Source organism: Drosophila sulfurigaster, chromosome 3, assembly GCF_023558435.1.
Source record: "Drosophila sulfurigaster albostrigata strain 15112-1811.04 chromosome 3, ASM2355843v2, whole genome shotgun sequence".
NCBI lineage: Eukaryota > Metazoa > Arthropoda > Insecta > Diptera > Drosophilidae > Drosophila > Drosophila sulfurigaster.
In genome coordinates, this window is record NC_084883.1 from 15,099,071 (window position 1) to 15,117,490 (window position 18,420).

General features: G+C 35.3%; 2 protein-coding genes and 1 long non-coding RNA gene across 4 annotated transcripts; all 3 read right to left on the reverse strand.

Annotated features, from left to right (window-relative positions):
- Window positions 1–367: 367 nt before the first annotated feature.
- LOC133842638 (uncharacterized) lies at window positions 368–18,411 on the reverse strand. Of its 2 annotated transcripts, none has more exons than XM_062275829.1 (7): window positions 18,255–18,411; window positions 4,501–4,735; window positions 3,517–3,759; window positions 3,360–3,454; window positions 1,758–3,300; window positions 1,390–1,625; window positions 368–1,330 (listed from the first exon to the last, which is right to left on the reverse strand). In XM_062275829.1, the coding sequence occupies exons 1-7, from the start codon at window positions 18,263–18,265 to the stop codon at window positions 1,162–1,164; spliced, it is 2,532 nt and encodes an 843-aa protein (XP_062131813.1). In that variant the 5' UTR covers window positions 18,266–18,411; the 3' UTR covers window positions 368–1,161. The 2 variants fall into 2 exon arrangements, with proteins under 2 accessions (XP_062131813.1, XP_062131811.1); XM_062275827.1 differs by lacking the exon at window positions 18,255–18,411 and adding an exon at window positions 4,809–5,089.
- On the reverse strand, window positions 5,657–6,343 carry LOC133842643 (uncharacterized). The gene is made up of 3 exons (XM_062275836.1): window positions 6,261–6,343; window positions 6,070–6,185; window positions 5,657–6,005 (listed from the first exon to the last, which is right to left on the reverse strand). The coding sequence occupies exons 1-3, from the start codon at window positions 6,333–6,335 to the stop codon at window positions 5,729–5,731; spliced, it is 468 nt and encodes a 155-aa protein (XP_062131820.1). The 5' UTR covers window positions 6,336–6,343; the 3' UTR covers window positions 5,657–5,728.
- LOC133842951 (uncharacterized) lies at window positions 7,957–8,898 on the reverse strand. Its single transcript, XR_009894459.1, has 4 exons — window positions 8,646–8,898; window positions 8,504–8,592; window positions 8,312–8,441; window positions 7,957–8,246 (listed from the first exon to the last, which is right to left on the reverse strand). It is a non-coding gene; the product is annotated as an uncharacterized LOC133842951 (long non-coding RNA).
- Window positions 18,412–18,420: the final 9 nt, after the last annotated feature.

Genomic DNA, 18,420 nt, shown 5'->3' on the forward strand with positions numbered 1-18,420 from the left:
CACAGCATGCTCAATCAATCTTTGACAAGATCCTTTTCACTTCATGTTGGAGGACTTCATTAATTTGGCATTTCACATTTCAAGAGGACGGATTGTTGAGGTAACAATTACCATTAAATCACGATAGCATCTTTTCACTATTAATCATAAGTTTTATGTGGTTTTTTTATTGTCGTGAGAGATTCATTATTTATATCCTACAACATTCCACAACTTACCGCAACTCAAAATGTGACATAACAATGTATGAATCAAACTCTGACATCGAATTTTCATTTGTTTATTTTTAAAAACTCAAATACTCACATTTAAAACACATGCATTGTTTGAGTATTTATAGTATGTATACAAATTATTATTTCTGTTCTTTTGTTTTTTTTGGCTAAAATCAACGCAAACTCGCAAAATATTGAATATTTTATTTAAATACTTATTGCACCCGTTTGCTAATTTGCAGTTTGCAATTTACAGTGCTCTGCTACATATAAAGTTACACATAATTATAAACATATAGCATATCTCCCAAATACCTGCATACATAAATTCGGAAATTAAGTATGTCAGCTTAGGCTTAAGATTTCTATACACATCGACGGCATATTCATTCAAATTGGCACTACGCGTTTAGTAATTAATCGATTTTGCATAAGTTCATATAGTAAATAGCGTTTGTTATTCCATCAGTTTAATATTTAAAGAAACTATATAGTAAATTGAAATTAAAATTAGGAAATTGCATTTCATGTCCCGGTAATTATATTTTTCTTTTGGCGTGATCACTTAATAATTAACCAACATTATTTGTTTAGGAATAAATAAATATAAATCATTTTGTACTTTGTAATAAGTGAAATGAACATTAAATGAATTCGGACTAAAAGCTATGATGCATAGTTTAAAAGAGTTTTTAAAATATGTTTACTACGTCTACACGAGCTGAAGAGTTGCGATCAACAACTCGTGATCAATAAAGACTCGTGCAAATTCAGATTGAGATGGCAAATAAAGTTACAGTTACAACGGATGGCATTAAATTGGCAATGGGATTCGCACCCGGGCGTCTCCCATTTAACATCTGGACATTATCTTGTAAGTTTGTTTTTTGGCTAAGCTTGCGAGTATTTGTATGTATATTGTATAAATGGTTATTCTGTCTGAAATCTACAGGAGCATGTAGGAATGATCACGTTCCAGGCGCGACTTGGCACGCATCTGTATGTTTCCAATCGGATCTGATGGCGGTGGAATGCCATTGATCTCATGCGTTGGCTCCTTGTAGAAGTATTCTGTCCGTCCGCATTTGTAGCCATAGAAGACAGAGTCATGAGATCTAAAAGGTAAAGTATACAATTATCGTGTTCACTTTGTATAGCATTATTTACAACTCACCTGAGTATGAGGTCGGTGAGTTGACCACTTGGTTGCTGCAGATCGCGATGCATACTCTCCAGAGTGGTCATCTCAAGCGGATTCCACGGTCCATTACGCTGCAGAGCATCCCACTTGGCATCGATGCACATGAAGCTATAGTTGCTGCCATCTCGTTTGTCGCCCTCCACATTTACATTGAGCGTTTGATTCAACAGCGATTCCATGTGCGGAAATTTCGCAACGCAAATGTCAAACTGTTACAGAAAGTAAATACGTTAATTATAGATTATTGTGTTTTATCGCCTTCTGTTTTAAACAATGATTTTCTACATTCCATATTGTAATTTTGTACTAGAAATAGTTAAGAGATTAAGCGTACAACTCACCATCTTTTGCACAATTGTCTGTTGGCGACAGGAGCCTTCCTCCATTAGCAGCAGCAGCGTCATGTTCTGCTGTCCACATATGTATAACTCTGTGCGCTGCAGTCCATCCGACTGGGTGGTTAATTGAGCTTGCGGTGCATTGGAAAAAGCAGACAGCGCATCGACTGCATCCTCGCACTTGAGTGAGTTGCGGCGTGGAAATACTTTGCTGCTATTCAACGGTGTCTGAATCTCAATGGGTGTCGCCTCATTTAATGCCAGCACCGATAGCTTCGCCATAAGCGGTGTCAACGGCACACCAGCGCCTCCAACACGACGTTGGCTGAGCGGTGCATCCACATTGCTGGACTCGCCGGCGGGTTTAAGTGGCAGACACATGGCGCGTTTATCCATCGGCGTCTTGGCGGCAACATTTAGATTACGATCTGCCGCTTCTGCCGAAGCTTCGGCCTGTTGTCGCATGTGCTCGTCCAGCTTCTGTATTTCCAGGTTAAACTCTTGAAACTCGGCTACCAATGCAGCCAACTCAGCATCCTGCGATGCCTGCTCGCTGGCAGCGCCCCAAAGTTTACGATACTGTTCCAAGAACTGTTGGAATAAGCTGCCCGATATCTGCTGACCATTGGTATTGAAAACGGGATAGGTGGGATCGCCGATGGTCCGAGAACTGCTGCGCTCATCATTCTCTATGTAATCTGGAGATACTTCGCTGCTTATGTCTGCTGTGACACCGTTGCCATTGCGATTCACATCCGTTGTGGTCTTGAAGCTGTGCGTAAAGTGTCCCAACTTCTTGGATATAGCGCGCAAGGCATCCTGGAGATCTGCGGAGGATTTGCGACGCGTCAGCTGCTTGTGCGGATTACCAATGAAATTCTGAAAGAACTTTTCCACATCCATCTTGAGGGAGTTGCGACGGGACGACGATGCCGTTGCTGTTGACGATTTACCATTGGAATTGTGCGCATCGGCCACTTGTTCCTCATCCGGATTGGCACAGATGGACATGACAGTCGCCACCGGCAGCACTTTATTCTCGGTCATCGGAGTATTGCAGACACTCGTGCGTCCAATGAACTCCGGATACGAATCGGTCTCATCGAAATTGATCGAAGCAATGCCCGACTCGGGCAGATCTTTGCTGTGCAGACTCTTCAGGCGCAGCGGCAAATGTGTTGGCCGCATCGACTTGGGTCTTGCCGTGGGCAATTCCATGGCTGACGTTGTATCTGATGCGTGCTCTTCCTCGGGAATGTGTGTGAAGATCAACGACTTGTCGCGCTTAAGCTTACGCTTCGCATATTGAAATGGCAACGATCCTTGGACCAACTGCGATGTTGTCGTCTGCAGATTCTGTGCACGTTGCGCCTCCGCTGCCAGTTTGGCATACTGCTGCTGCTCCACATAGACCACAAGCATTTGGACACCATGTGGTATGTGGAACTGTTGCATGTTGAGCTGCTCAGCTGTTGTGCGCACATGGCGTGGATCTGTCAACACTAGTTGCTTGGTCACCACATCGCCCAGCTGTGAGGCAACGACTCTAAAAAAAATGGAAGAAGAAATTAGTAACTGAATTGGAATTATGGCTAAACCACTTACTTGTTGTGGTAGAGAATGGCGCCGCCTAGAATCCCCTTTGTTTGCTGACAGCTCTGCAGCGTCTGTATAGCCTCCAGATAAATGTGACTTGCGGTCTGAGAGATTAGGCATAATTACTAGATATACATAAGGGATTCTGACAATTATAAACACTTACCTTCGGCATGCGCAGCTTGGGCACATTCTGGAATGTGTTTCCATTGCGTTGCAGCATCGGCAGATATGTCTCGAATATGTGATATAGTTTCTCGCTGAGATTCCGACTCGGTTGCTGGGCGGGCTGAGCATACTGTTCGTGCAGCGATTGCAGATCGCGATGGAAGAACTTCAAAAGAGAGCTCAGTAGATTCGCGCGATGCTCCAGCAGCTGGTCCGCAATATTGCGATCTGTTCCTACAGCCTGGTGGGTAATCAGAGATATTCAGTTAGTATATTACTCTAGCGAAAAGGGGACTTATTCTTAGACACTGGACTTATTCGTAACATGCAACATAGGAAAACTACAATCAAGTATTGACAGCAATAGACCCTCTTCTTCTCAATCTTCTTAAAATCTTGAATTTATTTTCGAAACATACTTTGCATGTCTTGGCTTGTTATTTCACTTTTTAATATTTTACGTTCCTGATCTGATCATAATAAAAGGCAGATTTCTAAGCAATTATCTTAACAAATGCAAATTGTAATATGCTAGGGTGTCAGTATTGAATTTTTAAAACAATTCGTGTAGGATAAGGATGACCTGATATTCTGAGCTCAAAACGTCCGCTTCCTTCTTAAATTTGAGCAAACACATTAGACACTTTCCCCCATTTCTAATAGTGATGGGTCTAAGAAAACTACATAGTAGAGCTACGTCAACTAATATGGCTGTATAATGAAGCTCTCAGATTCGCATTAGAAAATAGTTGTTGGTTTGTGTATTGAAATTAAAATGTCTATCTTTAAAGCTGTAATTACAACTGGTTTTTGAAACAGGTTGATAATTACACTAGTATAGACCCCAATTTGGATGACCTTAACTTGTATTGCCTTTAAATTCGTAGGGACTCAAGAATAATCGGAAGACGTTTTTAATAGAATTGCAAATCTCCTTCTATGTATATTACCCAAATTAACAACACATCGTTTTCATACTTACCAAGGTGAATCGACCAAACTCCTTGAGCACAAACTTGCCATTCTGCAGTGATAGAATGCGCGGCTTGAAGAAGCAATCCTTAAGGAAGTACGATGTGCCCATCAGCTGACCACATAGTGCCACCTTTTGTGTATCCGAGACCCAGCTGGGATGAAAGTAGAGAACCGCAGCAATTGGATCATCTGCCTCATCCTTCAGACACTCGGTGTCGTAGACAAACACAATCATCGTCTCTCTGCAATCAAAAAGAAAGAAAGTAAAACATTAATGCATGTCACCTACAGTTTGAGAGCAACTGCTAGTGGCACCTGTCAAGCATGCGACGTCGCAGCTGCCGTTGCGTTTGTTGTTGTAGCTGGTGCTGCTGTTGCTGCCATCGTTTATGGTTGGGCTTGCGCCACTCTTTAAACATTCCGTCAGTTTAAAAGATTAAGTAAATAAGATAGTAAAAGAGTAGGAGCGAGAGCGAGAGAGAATGTTGGCTAATTCACGTCAAATGCTGCATCGTGGCACAGCGTAGCGGCTTATCACATCCCTCAGCAGCGTTGATAATAAGTCAGTCAACACAACAATGGCACAGAAACTCAACTGAATTGCCAGCTGTCTGGTCTGGCTGATAAATATGATATGAGCTCTGCCGAACAGTGTATCACATTGTTTGAAATTTCGCTCACGCTTCTCAGCTTGAACTGGGCAAGTGGGCTGGTGGGGGGGGGGGGAGTGGGCTAAGGTGAGACGAGGTGAAATCGCCGTTTATTACGCCGTTCATTTATTATTGCTATTCCGCTGCGCTTCAACTAACTAACAACAGCGGTTTACAATTTGAATGCCACTTAACAGCAAAAGCGCCGGCGGTAATCGATATCAACAGAGAGGACAGTTTGCATAACGTAGTGATATCGATTAGAATGTTATCAATGTAACGTAAGAGCAGCAGCACTAATTGATATCGATAACAAGGTCAATGTCGATTGGTGACAACAGTAGCTGCGGGAGTGACAGAGAAAGCATGTGCTAAGATCAAATTTCAAGAGTCTCGATTGCACAAATTTCAATGTTCGCTGCTGCTGAAGCAATCTGCTTAACTGAAAACTAAAACATACTTCTAGGCGGGCGCTATATTAATAAAACAAACAATACGTATGAATTTAATTTATTCATTCAAGCTAAAAAGTTGTTACGGTAATTCCAACCTATTGTTCCTATAAACACATTTATTAATTTAATATCAAATCACATTATGAAATTTCAACCAGCTGCTGACATTAAAGCTTTGGCACTTAGCAAGATTTGAAAGGGCGCATGCGGGGCTGGTGTTGGTTTTTTTAGATCCTTCGTATATATACTTGGCCACATATCCATTGCGGCCCGCCTCGTAGACAACCACAAGTGTGCCTCCATCTTCTTGGAATGACTGATTCAGTATTCCTTTTACCTCCAATTCGCCGGGTGCCACCTCTTTTACCGTCTCCTCCCGCCAATTGGTATTATCCGGTTGTCGAATGCTGTGTAAGCGAATCAATTCGATTAGCCCAAGCTATTGAAATGTCTTCCCTAGAAGAAGCGTACCTCAAGGTATATCCATCATTATTCGGCACCAGTTGAAATCCATTTTCGTTATTTATGCGCGGAACGAAAGTTGCGGGCGCCACAAACACAAAATTGGCAACAAGAATAACGATCGACTGATGATGAACCGTAGTATGGCAATAAATTATTACACACAATAGACAGACAGTAAAGAAATGCTGCTAACTCACCGATCGAAACATTTTGGGCATTTGCATTTGCGCACAACCCAAACGCAACTGAATTTCTCGCATCCAGGTTCTCATATTTAAGAGACCACGAACGATCATAGAAAACCAGTTTGCAAATCGATGACTACCGTGAGTTAACAAAAATCAAATTAATACACACTAATGACAGCTACGAGTACTCCCACCTCATCGTAGCATAACATTGTCTGGTCAAAAGTGTGGAGAGTTCAAACCGATCTCAAGAGGAATTCGCTAAAATAACTAAATACTAATTACTTATAATTACTTCTGACACATACTTGAATTGCATTGAGACTTTATCCGGATTTATTAAGTAATTAATTTATTTACCAATTCATACTAATATTTGATGCTGTGAAAACCCAAACAAAATTTCCAAGCTCTTACTCAATTGAAGACTCAATTAAAATTAAAAATTTGAAAAATATTATGTAAATATTATATATATTATTATATTATATGTATAAGAACAAAAAGTTCAATAGCTTTTCAGAATTACCCACTTGCAACAATTGCCAAATAAAAAAAAAAACGTTTGAATCAACAAGCGGTTAACCCCACAAGTTAAAGATCACAGTAACATCAAATTTTGAAGAAAAATTTCAATTATATTTGACTATGAGAAATCAATATCTATTCTATTAGTTTTCACATCTAAACTGCTGCTACCTTAATGTTTGCTGTTAAACAATGGATTATCTTGGGTATAATAATTTCTACCCTTATCCAGCATTTGACATTAGAACATTTATAGGCAATGCTTGCGGTTGAACTAGAGATAGATCTAAATTTAAGCCAGTTTGAAGCTAGGCCACATATCCGTTGCGACCTGATTCGTAGTGATCGTTTACTTTGACATTGTTAGCCAAGAGCACTTCATAATGACCTTTGACTTGCAGTTCTCCTAGTTCGATCTCTACCACATCCTCTGTACGCCAACCCTCATCATAATTTATACTAAGCAATAGCTTAATATTGAATTTTCACACCAATTTCACAATGCTTACTTCAATTTGTATCGCCCTTCGGATGTATTGATATGGAACCCATTGTTATTTGCCGGGTTAACTACAGTGACGTGTGGTGAAAGAATTCGAGATGTTGCAATCTTCATACAGCACAAAAAAGCGTCTAGCGAAACATTGTTTATATTCATAATAATAAAATTAAACTACTCACTAAATAAAAAACATTTTAACGCTTGATTTCGTCAAGAATCAAGATGCAACTAACACTAGAAATGACTGCCCTTCACTATACATAATACTTTAAAAGTACAGACAGACTTGCCTTAAGTGATTTTATAGTTTTGTATATAAATATATAATATATTGTGATGTCCACTAATTTGAGTATATTTGCTTTGCACTTCCAACTAAAATACTGACGTTCATATTGATTAGTAAAGCTTTATTGCAAAAAACGTTGAGAACCTGTTGCTTAATGGGATACTAAATACTGGTTTTTCTATCGCATCAAGTCTATTGAAAGATCTATTTGAAGGCATTTCATTCAGTAGCCAGTAATAAGAAAATATTTCATTAATTGACAGCGTAAAAAGCTGTGCATAACAAAACCTTAAGGCATCGAGTAACTTATTATTTTCAAAACACAAAAATCAAAGGTTCAACCTTCACCAAATTTAAAACGGGATGATTTCAAAATGAATCTAATATGCATTTTTTTATTTATTTGTATTATTTGGTAAACTACTAATTTAAAATGATTTTATGGTGCTACTGAGTGGATTTCACATTTGTTATTAAGCTCACATTATTATTATTAGTTTGCAAAGTTTAACCAGCGCAGGCTTTAAGACACGAACCTGCCAACCTAAAATCAGATGGTTCGGTTGTAGTTTCATTCGTGGAAGTTGAAGGCGTTGGACCTTCAAAAAATGTTCGAGTCGCAACGGTTTTATCTTCTGACGATGCGTTGACGCCAAGTTCAACAACGTGATCCATACTATATGATTCACAAATAACAATCTATTACATTTTTTTTAATTTTATGAAAAGGAAACAGCTTACTCTTGACTATTTGGTGATTCCGTCTTCATATCATCAAATAGAGAACGAGCCTCTGTAAAAAACCAAGTCGATGAGTCCAGTGAGCGAAGGATCATCGTCACCTTCTGGCACAATCTCATCGTTAGCGACCCTTTGCAAATCATAATTGACAATCTCATTAAATATCCACAATTGCATTAAAGCAGATCTTACGTTTGGTTCTCCGATGATTCGATTTTCATATCAGCAGATAGAGAACGACACATTCCACACACCAAATTGATAATCAAAATAAGAAATATCTAAAGAAAACTTTTTAACAATATACTAAGAGAGATATTATAATGAAACTCACAGCGTTCCACCTTATCATCGTGCGATGTCGTAGAAATCTCAGAAATAACTAAACGTCAGCATTCTCGCAACAGCTATTCGATATAAAATGTGACTAACTTAATTATATAGTGAAGTGCATTGCGACTGTTGCGAACATGTTCAACCTGTTAGCCCAATTTCGAATGCGGCGGTGGATTTAGAATAGGGAAATACTGGGGGGTTCTCTTTGAAATACTGGTTAAATTCTTCAATACTTGAAAGATTTATTTCTCTCAGTTTCTAATAACAGAATAATTAAAAATTAAATGGGCGGAATTGATACATGCTTATTATTTTTATATCCGTTACCCACAGGGTAGAAGGGTATTATAAAAATGCATGTAACAGGCAGATAGGGAACTTCGACCCTATAAAGTATGTATACGAGGGTTGCTATTTATATTTCTGGCCTAATAATGAAAATGCGAATATTTATAAAAAATGGATTTATTGTTTGTCACAGTATTCTCCAGCAAGATTTATATACTTTTGAATGCCCTCAAATCAATTGTCGAAGCACTTTTTCCACTCTGATTGAGGCACCTCCAAAACATGGTTTTGAACACTTTAACAGCATCTTCTGACATCGAAAATCGATGACCACGCCTTTTTCGATGATGTGCGGGTATAAAAGAAGTCATTGGGTGCCAAGTCAGGGCTGTACGGCGGATGACCCATGAATTCCACGTTTTGACCACAAAAAGGCGCGGGTTTGAGCTGGTGTGTGAGAGTTCGCGTTGTCATGGTGCGGAATGATCCATCTTTTCTTGTTCGTTTTCGAATTTCTACAGGGACTTCAGGCTTACAAATTATGGTGTACCACTCAGAATTGACCGTCCTACTTTGCTCAAGCGAAACAGTCGCCACATTACCAGTTTTACCGAAGAAACAGGCGACCATTTGCTGAATAGTGCTTCCTCCACGAACAAGGTTCGTTGGATTTAGCTCGTCTTCAAAGATCCACACGGTCGATTGCTGTTTTGTTTTGGGCTCATAACCATAGATCCATGATTCACCACCTGTGACTATCTTATAAATGTCTTTTGAAGCACAGGGAATGTATTTTTCCAAAATTTCTTTGAACCAATCCACACAAGCCTTTTTGAGCAATTGTCAAATTGTCCGGGATCAACGAGAACAATCCTTTTTACGACCAGGTGTTTATGCAATATCGAATGTATTCTGGTGGAAGAAATGTCAAAGGATGCCTCTATCTCACGATATGTCACATGACGATCTAGCATTATCAGTTCACGCACGGCATCAATGTTTTCTGGCACAACGTCTGTTTTTGACGACCTTCACAACCTTCGTCTTCCAGCGAGCATCGGCCACGATAGAATCCATTAAACCAGTATTTCACAGGGCTATAGGATGGCACTTCATCGCCTTATAAAGATTTAAGTTCATCGGTGCACTCTTATCGTAATAATCCAAGTCGAAAGTTGTGAAAAATTATTGCTCGAAAGTGTTCACGAGTTAATTCGATTTTTCTGCCGAGGTAAGTTTTTGATTAATCGTTTATCGATATAAAACATGGTCGCACATGAAAAGTTGTATGGAGCTTTTATCGATAAAAGTTCAAACTTTTTTGGGAAATAGCCAATTGGTCCTAATATGGCTAAAAGTGACCTAGGCCAGAAACTTAAATAGCAACCCTCGTATTTTTATCAGCATCAACAGCCGAGACGTTATAGCCATGTCCGTCTGTCTGTCTGTCCGTATGAAACACTGGATCTCTGAGACTATTAGAGAAAGAAAAACAAACCAAGTTTATTTCAAACTTTTGCCACTCCCACTTTCGCCCCCGCAAATCCGCATCTCTAGCTATGCAATAAACAGCAGTTAAATGTCATTCAATTGATAGCCAAATATAGAACCAACAATGAATTATTATTGATTGGCTAATAAAGACACCAAATAAACTTTTTACACCAAATCTTGTCAGCATGTGATGGCTACGAGATCTCAGAAACAACTGAATTATGGCATTCAATTGACTTTAATATAAATGAAACATTTTAATATTTGAAAATTTTAATTTAATAAACTGCATTGCGATAACACGTTGAACCTGTTATCCCAAGATCTATATTAACATTTGGCGGCGGAATCCTATAAAGAATTCCTAGTGAAAACGTAATACTGACTAATGATTACTTGAGATATTGCTTTGCGCTAAATTAAAATGAGAAAATGTATTCTTAGATGCAGTTAGTAAAGCTGTAAAGCCACCTACGGTATATCAATAAGTATGTACAACATAATGCTTATTCGATATGAGCCCTACTATTTATAGAAAAGTAAGTCAAGTTTAATTTTAAAGTTTTATTATATCATTTAAAATTGGGTAATAGTCAATTTTTTTTAACCAGAACAAGCTTTAAGACACTTATCCGACAGTGGAACATTGCTAGTCGGCGGCAGATACGACGGTACAGGAGAAGTTTTGATGTGCGTAGGTTTTGTGACTGGCTGATCATCCTGATCGTAGTCATATTCATAATCATCTTCATATTCGATCTCGTCACTATGCAATGTACAATATATAAAATATTCATAAAGGCAAGATCTTCGGGATTCAATTAAATAATTCCTTCAAATATCTTACGGTCGTTCAGTCGTTGAATGCGGTTTAGGTTTAGGCAGACGCCTTCCATGCACAGCAAATGTCAAGCTGAGAACCAAAAGCAGAACGAACTGGAGAGATTTTAGCAACAACCTAATTTTAAAAAAATATATCAACGCAACTCACTACACAAAATCTTCTCATGATGCGATGCCTTGGAGATCTGAGAAACGACTAAACTTTCAGCATTCGAAGGCCTTCAATATAAACCCAGTTCTTTAATTAATACCGTCAAAATACTAATAGATAATATACTTGTATATAGAAAGAATTCGATTTTTTTGCACTTTATCGCAAATAAAAAGCTGAGAACTTTAACTCAATTAACTCAAAAAACCGGTGGATTTTATTTTATATAGTTTTTATAAATACATGGTTGGAAATCTTATTTACTTGAAGAATAAGTACACATTATGATTTCACAATTTATTAATTTATTATCCAATTAATTTAATTTTTACAAAAGTTAACGGGTTCAAAGTTCGATTTCAAAGTATAACATAATTAGAACATTCTGTAATTCGTTTAAATAAATAAGAAAAGATTCGATGTCGATTCCGTTCCATTTTGTGAAAAAAATATATTAAATTTTATTTTTATAAATTTTTATTTTATTATCGTAATAATCACGATACATTATTGATTAGTTTTAGTGGGCGTGCCACATATTTCATAATTTCTATTTTAAAAATAAAAATGTAATTGCTTGAAAGTAAAAATATAAGGTGTCAAAACGTTTTTTTTATTGTTAAACACGTTTAAAATTTGCACATTTGGCTCTATGTATAATCTTGTTTAATATGTTTAATGTCAACATTCCTCTGAAATAATATACTTATTTATGTCCAATACCGCTCCAATCATCAAAACATTTTTTATTTACATTTTATCACTTTATCTTCTAAAAATATTAAATGATCGTTAATACATCATAAAATCATCAATTGCCAACAAACGAAATATTTGAAATGAAACTGTTTTTAGCATTGATAAGTTGGATCCTAATGTTATATTTTTCATGCTGAATGAAAGCTTTACTACGATCAGATCGTAGATAATGAACATGGACATTATTCAAAGCACAATTTCTATCTTACAGAAGAAGTGAATATCTCGTACTCGTCGTTTTCGTGTCTATATTTCTGGTTCAGCCGTAAAAAGACTTAAGACAGGATGATTGCAATGGATTAATTGGCTGTAAAGTGTGAACTTAAGTTTTTTTCAATGAAACAGATATTTTAAAAAATATACATATATATTGACACAAAAATAATTTTATTGGAATAGAAGTTACGCCTACAAAAAATCAAAATGGTTTAATATAGCGACTGCCAACGCACATTTTTATTAAGTTATTTATATATGTATATATACATATATATAGGTTTAAAAATGGGTGGCAGAAATTCCATAGTCAATTTTACTTAACCAGTACAAGCTTTAAGACATCCAATTGGTAATGGAAATGGTAATGGAATTTTAATCTGAACCGACGACTCTTGCGGCTCTGCGAATCTGCGCAATGGAAAATATATTATTCAATCAAGCAATCTCGTTGCGTATCCATTAAAAAACACCTTCACGGATCTTACCTCAATGAATGGGAATTCAATGAAATCTCACGCTTTACAGGCGCAGCAAATGCCAAGCTGAGAAGCAAAAGCAGACCGAACTGCAGATATTTTAGCAACAAAATAATGTAAAAAAATACCAATGCAACTCACTACATAAAATATTTTCATGTTGATCCTTGGAGATCTGAGAAACGACTAACTTTCAGCACTCGAATGCTTTTAATATAACGCCTCTGTCAGATGTATCATAATTTCTATTGCAAAAACAAAAATTCAATTTAGTAGAAAGTAAAGCGCACAAAAACATGAAGAACGCGTTTTATAAGGTGTTATCAAACTGTTGGTTTTATTGATAAACTCGTTTAAAATATGCACATTTTGTACTTGTATAATATGTTCAAATTGTTTTATATTTTTAACATTCCTCTGAAATGATATACTTATTTATGCGAACAAAACGTTCCAAATCATTATTTTTATTCAAATTTTGACACTCTGTTTAATGATATCTACAAATATATCAGAAATTCACCAGTTGCCAACGAACTAAGTAAAGCATAAATTCGGAAAAAGTTATGACAATGAAATCGTTGATAATTTTGTTTTCTTATGCTGAATGAAAGCTTTACTATGTCAGATAATGATCATAGAAATTACACAAAGCACAATTTGTGATGTAATAATATGATGAATAGTGGAATCGTCACTTTCTTCTTTATAATTCCGGGATAGTTGCTTGAATTATTATCTGAGAAGTTGATGCTGGAATAGTCAACAGAGCTTGGAACTTCGCAAATCTCACGACATAATGTGATAAACAATTTATAATACATAAAATTCAAAATGAAACTTTTCACGTTAGCTGATGTCTCACTGATCAGCAATTAGACATCATTGAAGGGCGGCAAATGTTAAATTGATATCCAAAAGTCGAAGCAACTAAAGAAATACTCGAAATTGTCTAAAAAGATGCCAAATAATCTAACCGCACCAAATCTTTCAGCATGTGACGGCTTCGAGATCTCAGAAATAACTAATTTTAGGCACTCGATTGACGTTGATATAAATAAAAAACTCTGATAATATCTGAAAATTTTAATTTAATAAACTGCATTGTGATAACACGTTAAACCTGTTATTTAGAACTTGCTAAATTAATATTTGTCGGTGGAATTTTATAAAGAATATCCGGTGATAACGTAATCTTGGCTTTAACTACTTGAGGTATTGCTTTAAAAAATAACATTTATTATTATACCCAGTTGTAAGGTTGCAATGGCGATTTACAATGCGAATTCTAAATGATGATGGCATTTCAGTGAGATAAGTTTAAATTTAAGCTTTTATTAAATCACATAAAAAATGGGAGACAGATTTTTCATTGTCAATTTCACTTAACCAACACAAGCTTTAAGACATCCTTTCGACAGTGGAAAAAAGTTCGACCTGAGCAATGGGCATTATATTATTTATAACGGCAAACTCATTGCGAATTAATTAAATAATTACTTCACATGTCTTACCCTTTACTCGAAGAAGAACGCGATCTGGGTTTAGGCCCATGCTTTCGAGGCGCAGCAAATGCCAAACTGAGAAGCAAAAGCAGGACGAACTAAAGAGATTTTAGCAACAGACTAAATGAAAAAAAAAAAATGCCAGCACAACTCACTACATAAAATCTTCTCATTGTGCGATGCGTTGGAGATCTGAGAAACGACTAAACTTTCAGCACTCGAATGCTTTCAATATAAACTCAGTACAATATCATAAATTTGATGCATTGCAAATAACAATTTGAATCTGTTAACTTAATTATCTCAAAGTACTGGTGGATTTTACTTGATATGGTTTCTATAAATATTTGTGTGGAAATCTTATTTACTTCAATTTATTATATTACAATTTATTAATTTATTATCACTTTAATATAATTTTTGAAAAGTTCGGTTTCAAAGTAAAAGACAATAAGAACTTTACCCAATTAATTTAAATAAATAACAACAGATTAGTCGTCAATTCATTTCCGCTTTGTACAGAAATTTATTGCAAAACTGCCAGTTTTTTTTTTTAATTAATTTCATAGAAAGTTAAAAGCACAAAAGCATGAAGAACGCGTTTAAAAAAGGTGTTATCAAAATAATGGTTTTATTATAAAACTCGTTCAAGTCTATTATGTGCACATTTCTCTCAATATATAAACTTTTATATTAAGTTTAAATCTAACTTCAACATTCCTCTGAAATAATAAACAAATTTTATTCAAATTTTGTCAATCTGTTTAATGTTAAACGAGCTTTTTCGCTATTGGCATTTCGCATTTTGAATGATAGTTGATCAAATTATAAATTCACCAATTGCCAACAAAGTAAATAAAGCATAAATTCGCAAAAGTTATGGCAAATTAATAAGTTGTATCTTAATGTCTTTAACCGCAACACTCTTTAAAATGGTTTTTAATTTTGACCAAGTTAAACAAATTATTATGCACAATTATATGATGAAAGTTTTTCTTTAGATTTTTAATTCAAACATTCTACATCAAAAGTGATAAATTTTACGAATTTGCCTCACAATTATGTACTTAGTATTTAGTAGTTAACCGGCACATGATTTCAATGCACATCCCGAAAGTTTTTTATCATCTTTCATTACAGCTGGTAATGCACCTTTACCTGCTCCCATTGAAAATACTGGAATGTCCAGGCTGAGAATGAAGTCAATAGTCTTGTTATACCAGCCTCTGAGTTCCAGACTTCCTTCAAGCTGTTCCACTTTCCACACATTATAAATGTCATTGTGTTTGATACTGATTAATAAATGTCACGAACGAATATCAAACAAGTTACTATCAATCTAAATCGTACTTTACTTTGTATCGTAATCCGTCTTCTAAATCATCATCAAAATTTACTTCAAAATCATTAATGTTAATCCAACTTTCGTTTATTTGCGGTATTGGCGATGCAATCGCCAAATTGACAAATAGAATCAGAAACGTCTAGGAAAAAAATTATTCGAATCAAATCCATAAACTTAAAGGAATATTAACGAAACTCACAGCTTTGATGAGTGTCATCGTATGTTGAGATCTCAACTGCAACTAACTCATCATATTTCTTTATATAGACCATATTTCAACCCGTTGGATTAGTTAAAAATTATAAGAACAACAATGATAGAGAAGAGCATCATTATCCATCATTTAGGAATAATTTCGACAAACAGCAACTGGTATTAAATCGTATCAGTGAACGAGTTTTTTTCACTTTTAGGCAAATGCAAGATAATAAAAGTCTTCAATCGATTGTCTATATATTTATTTCCACATATTTATTTGTTAATTTAATTATGACTCGAGCTACGCTTGCATAAAAATAAAGTTAGAGCCGAATTTTAATGAAGAAAATATATTCTTTTCATAATTTGATAGCGTTAAAGCTGACTGCATTTTTAATAAAAACTCGCTATATAAAATTTAGTGTTATTATTCTTAAAAATATTAAAAAATTTGTTTTGGATATGATAAAAACAGCTGGAAGGTGTTTAATTATTACCCTTATAATTTTAGGATTTTGGCAAATAAGAGAACAGTTCAAGAATAATTTACAAACTGACCTTCACATTAATATTTATTACATATATGAAAGCTTTTTCTGTAAATTAAATTATTTTAGTACGTTGAATAAAAACCTTTGTTTTATGAGTCTATAATGATTTAAATTTAAAGATAATATTTTGTTTTTAATAATATCCCATAAACTCTTTATTTTGATTTCCACTATACACAAAACTCATAATTGGTTACATAGTGAATTACAATATATGTACATACATTGGAATCAAAATTTTTAATAAAATAATATTACCAAGTTTTTAATACCCAAATATTGAAGGCATTTTCAGAGCCAAAACTATTAAATTGTTTAAAAGAAATCAGAAATTTACAATTGAAGGTATCAAACTTGAGTTTTGTTTTAATTTTCTTTTACAAATTTTATTATTTTGTTATTATTTGAAACTTAGCCAGTCAATGACTTGAAAACGGTTTGTGTAAGAGAAATATAATTATCAACAACTTTTGGTTTCATACCAATTTTGTTAGCTATGACTCTTTCGCCATTACATGTATCGAATTTTGAAACGTCCCAGAAAGAGATTGTATTTAAATTTCTGATTATACAAACCTTTGAGAAGCAAAATAGCCGTATCTAGCTCAGTTCGCTCTTTCTTCCAAACACCATAAATGTCATTATTATGAATACTGTGTTTGATAAACGATATGTAAGTTTATTATTAATGCACATCTACCACAAATCTTACGCTATGTTGAAATCGTATCCCTCGCATTGAACTACGCAATCTTTCGAGTCAAACCATCTTTCGTCTAGTATTGGTACATTGACAAATAGAATTAAAAGCGTCTACAGAAATATTAATTCTAATTTATATTACAAATAAACTCATAAAACGTTGATCAAACTCACAACTTTGAATAGAACCATTTTTGGGAGCTAGAGCGTTTGAAATCTCAGAATCGAATGAAGCGTTTCTTCTAGGATCGGCTACTATATATCTATTATGGAAATGACCAACAAACCGGAGCATTGTCAATCTAAGCATCATGTTCAAGAATAATTTTGGCAAGTTTGGAACTCGTCTGTTGCTTAAATCACAATATTAACGAGCGAGTTTGCACTATCAATCTTATTAAACAAATATAAAGACTGCAATAGATTGGGTCCAACTAAAATGTACCCGTTCCTCATGGATTAAATTCAAATAATTACTATTCAGCTTGACCCGTAACATGTTCGGAGTTTTATTTTCATATAACTTATTTTTCTGTGTTTCATTGTATATAATTTATCACATTTATACTAAACATATATTTTTAAGGATTTAGTGTATAATAATAATACAATTATAGCAGACAATAATTAGAAAATTCTATAAGCTATACCTCTTTACCGTATGAGTACCGGGTATACCAAAATGTTTAAGCATATGCTCAAACATTTACGTGATAACACAATTATAGTAAAAGGTTGCTATTCTTATAACCTGATTTGTGCAATATCGCGTCAAAACACTGAATAATTTTATAATATAACAAATTTTAATTAAAACGGTTGCAGCGATTCAATGCAATTATTATTTTGTTATTGCTTATAATGCTTATCGGCACTTTGTTGTGAGGCTTCTTTTTAATCAGTGTTGTTGTCTGCGTGCGCAGTGGCTGCAGCCCAAAACAAACATAAGAAAATACCCTCACATACACCCACAACCACGCACTGGCACACACATTCAACACTGCATACACATACCCACGCACAGAAAATCACCGCAGTTCTTCATTAAGTTTCTTAACATGTATGAATGCACTTACTTTGTAGCCATTTTAGTTGCGATGTAAATGTGTTTGTCAGGAGATATATTGCACTTTATTGATTCAATTATTTCATTTTAATAAAAATAACTTTACACTTTCCATTTTCGGTATTTCTTGACCCCCCCCCGCAATAGCGTGACCAGAACTAAATTTTCAAAACATA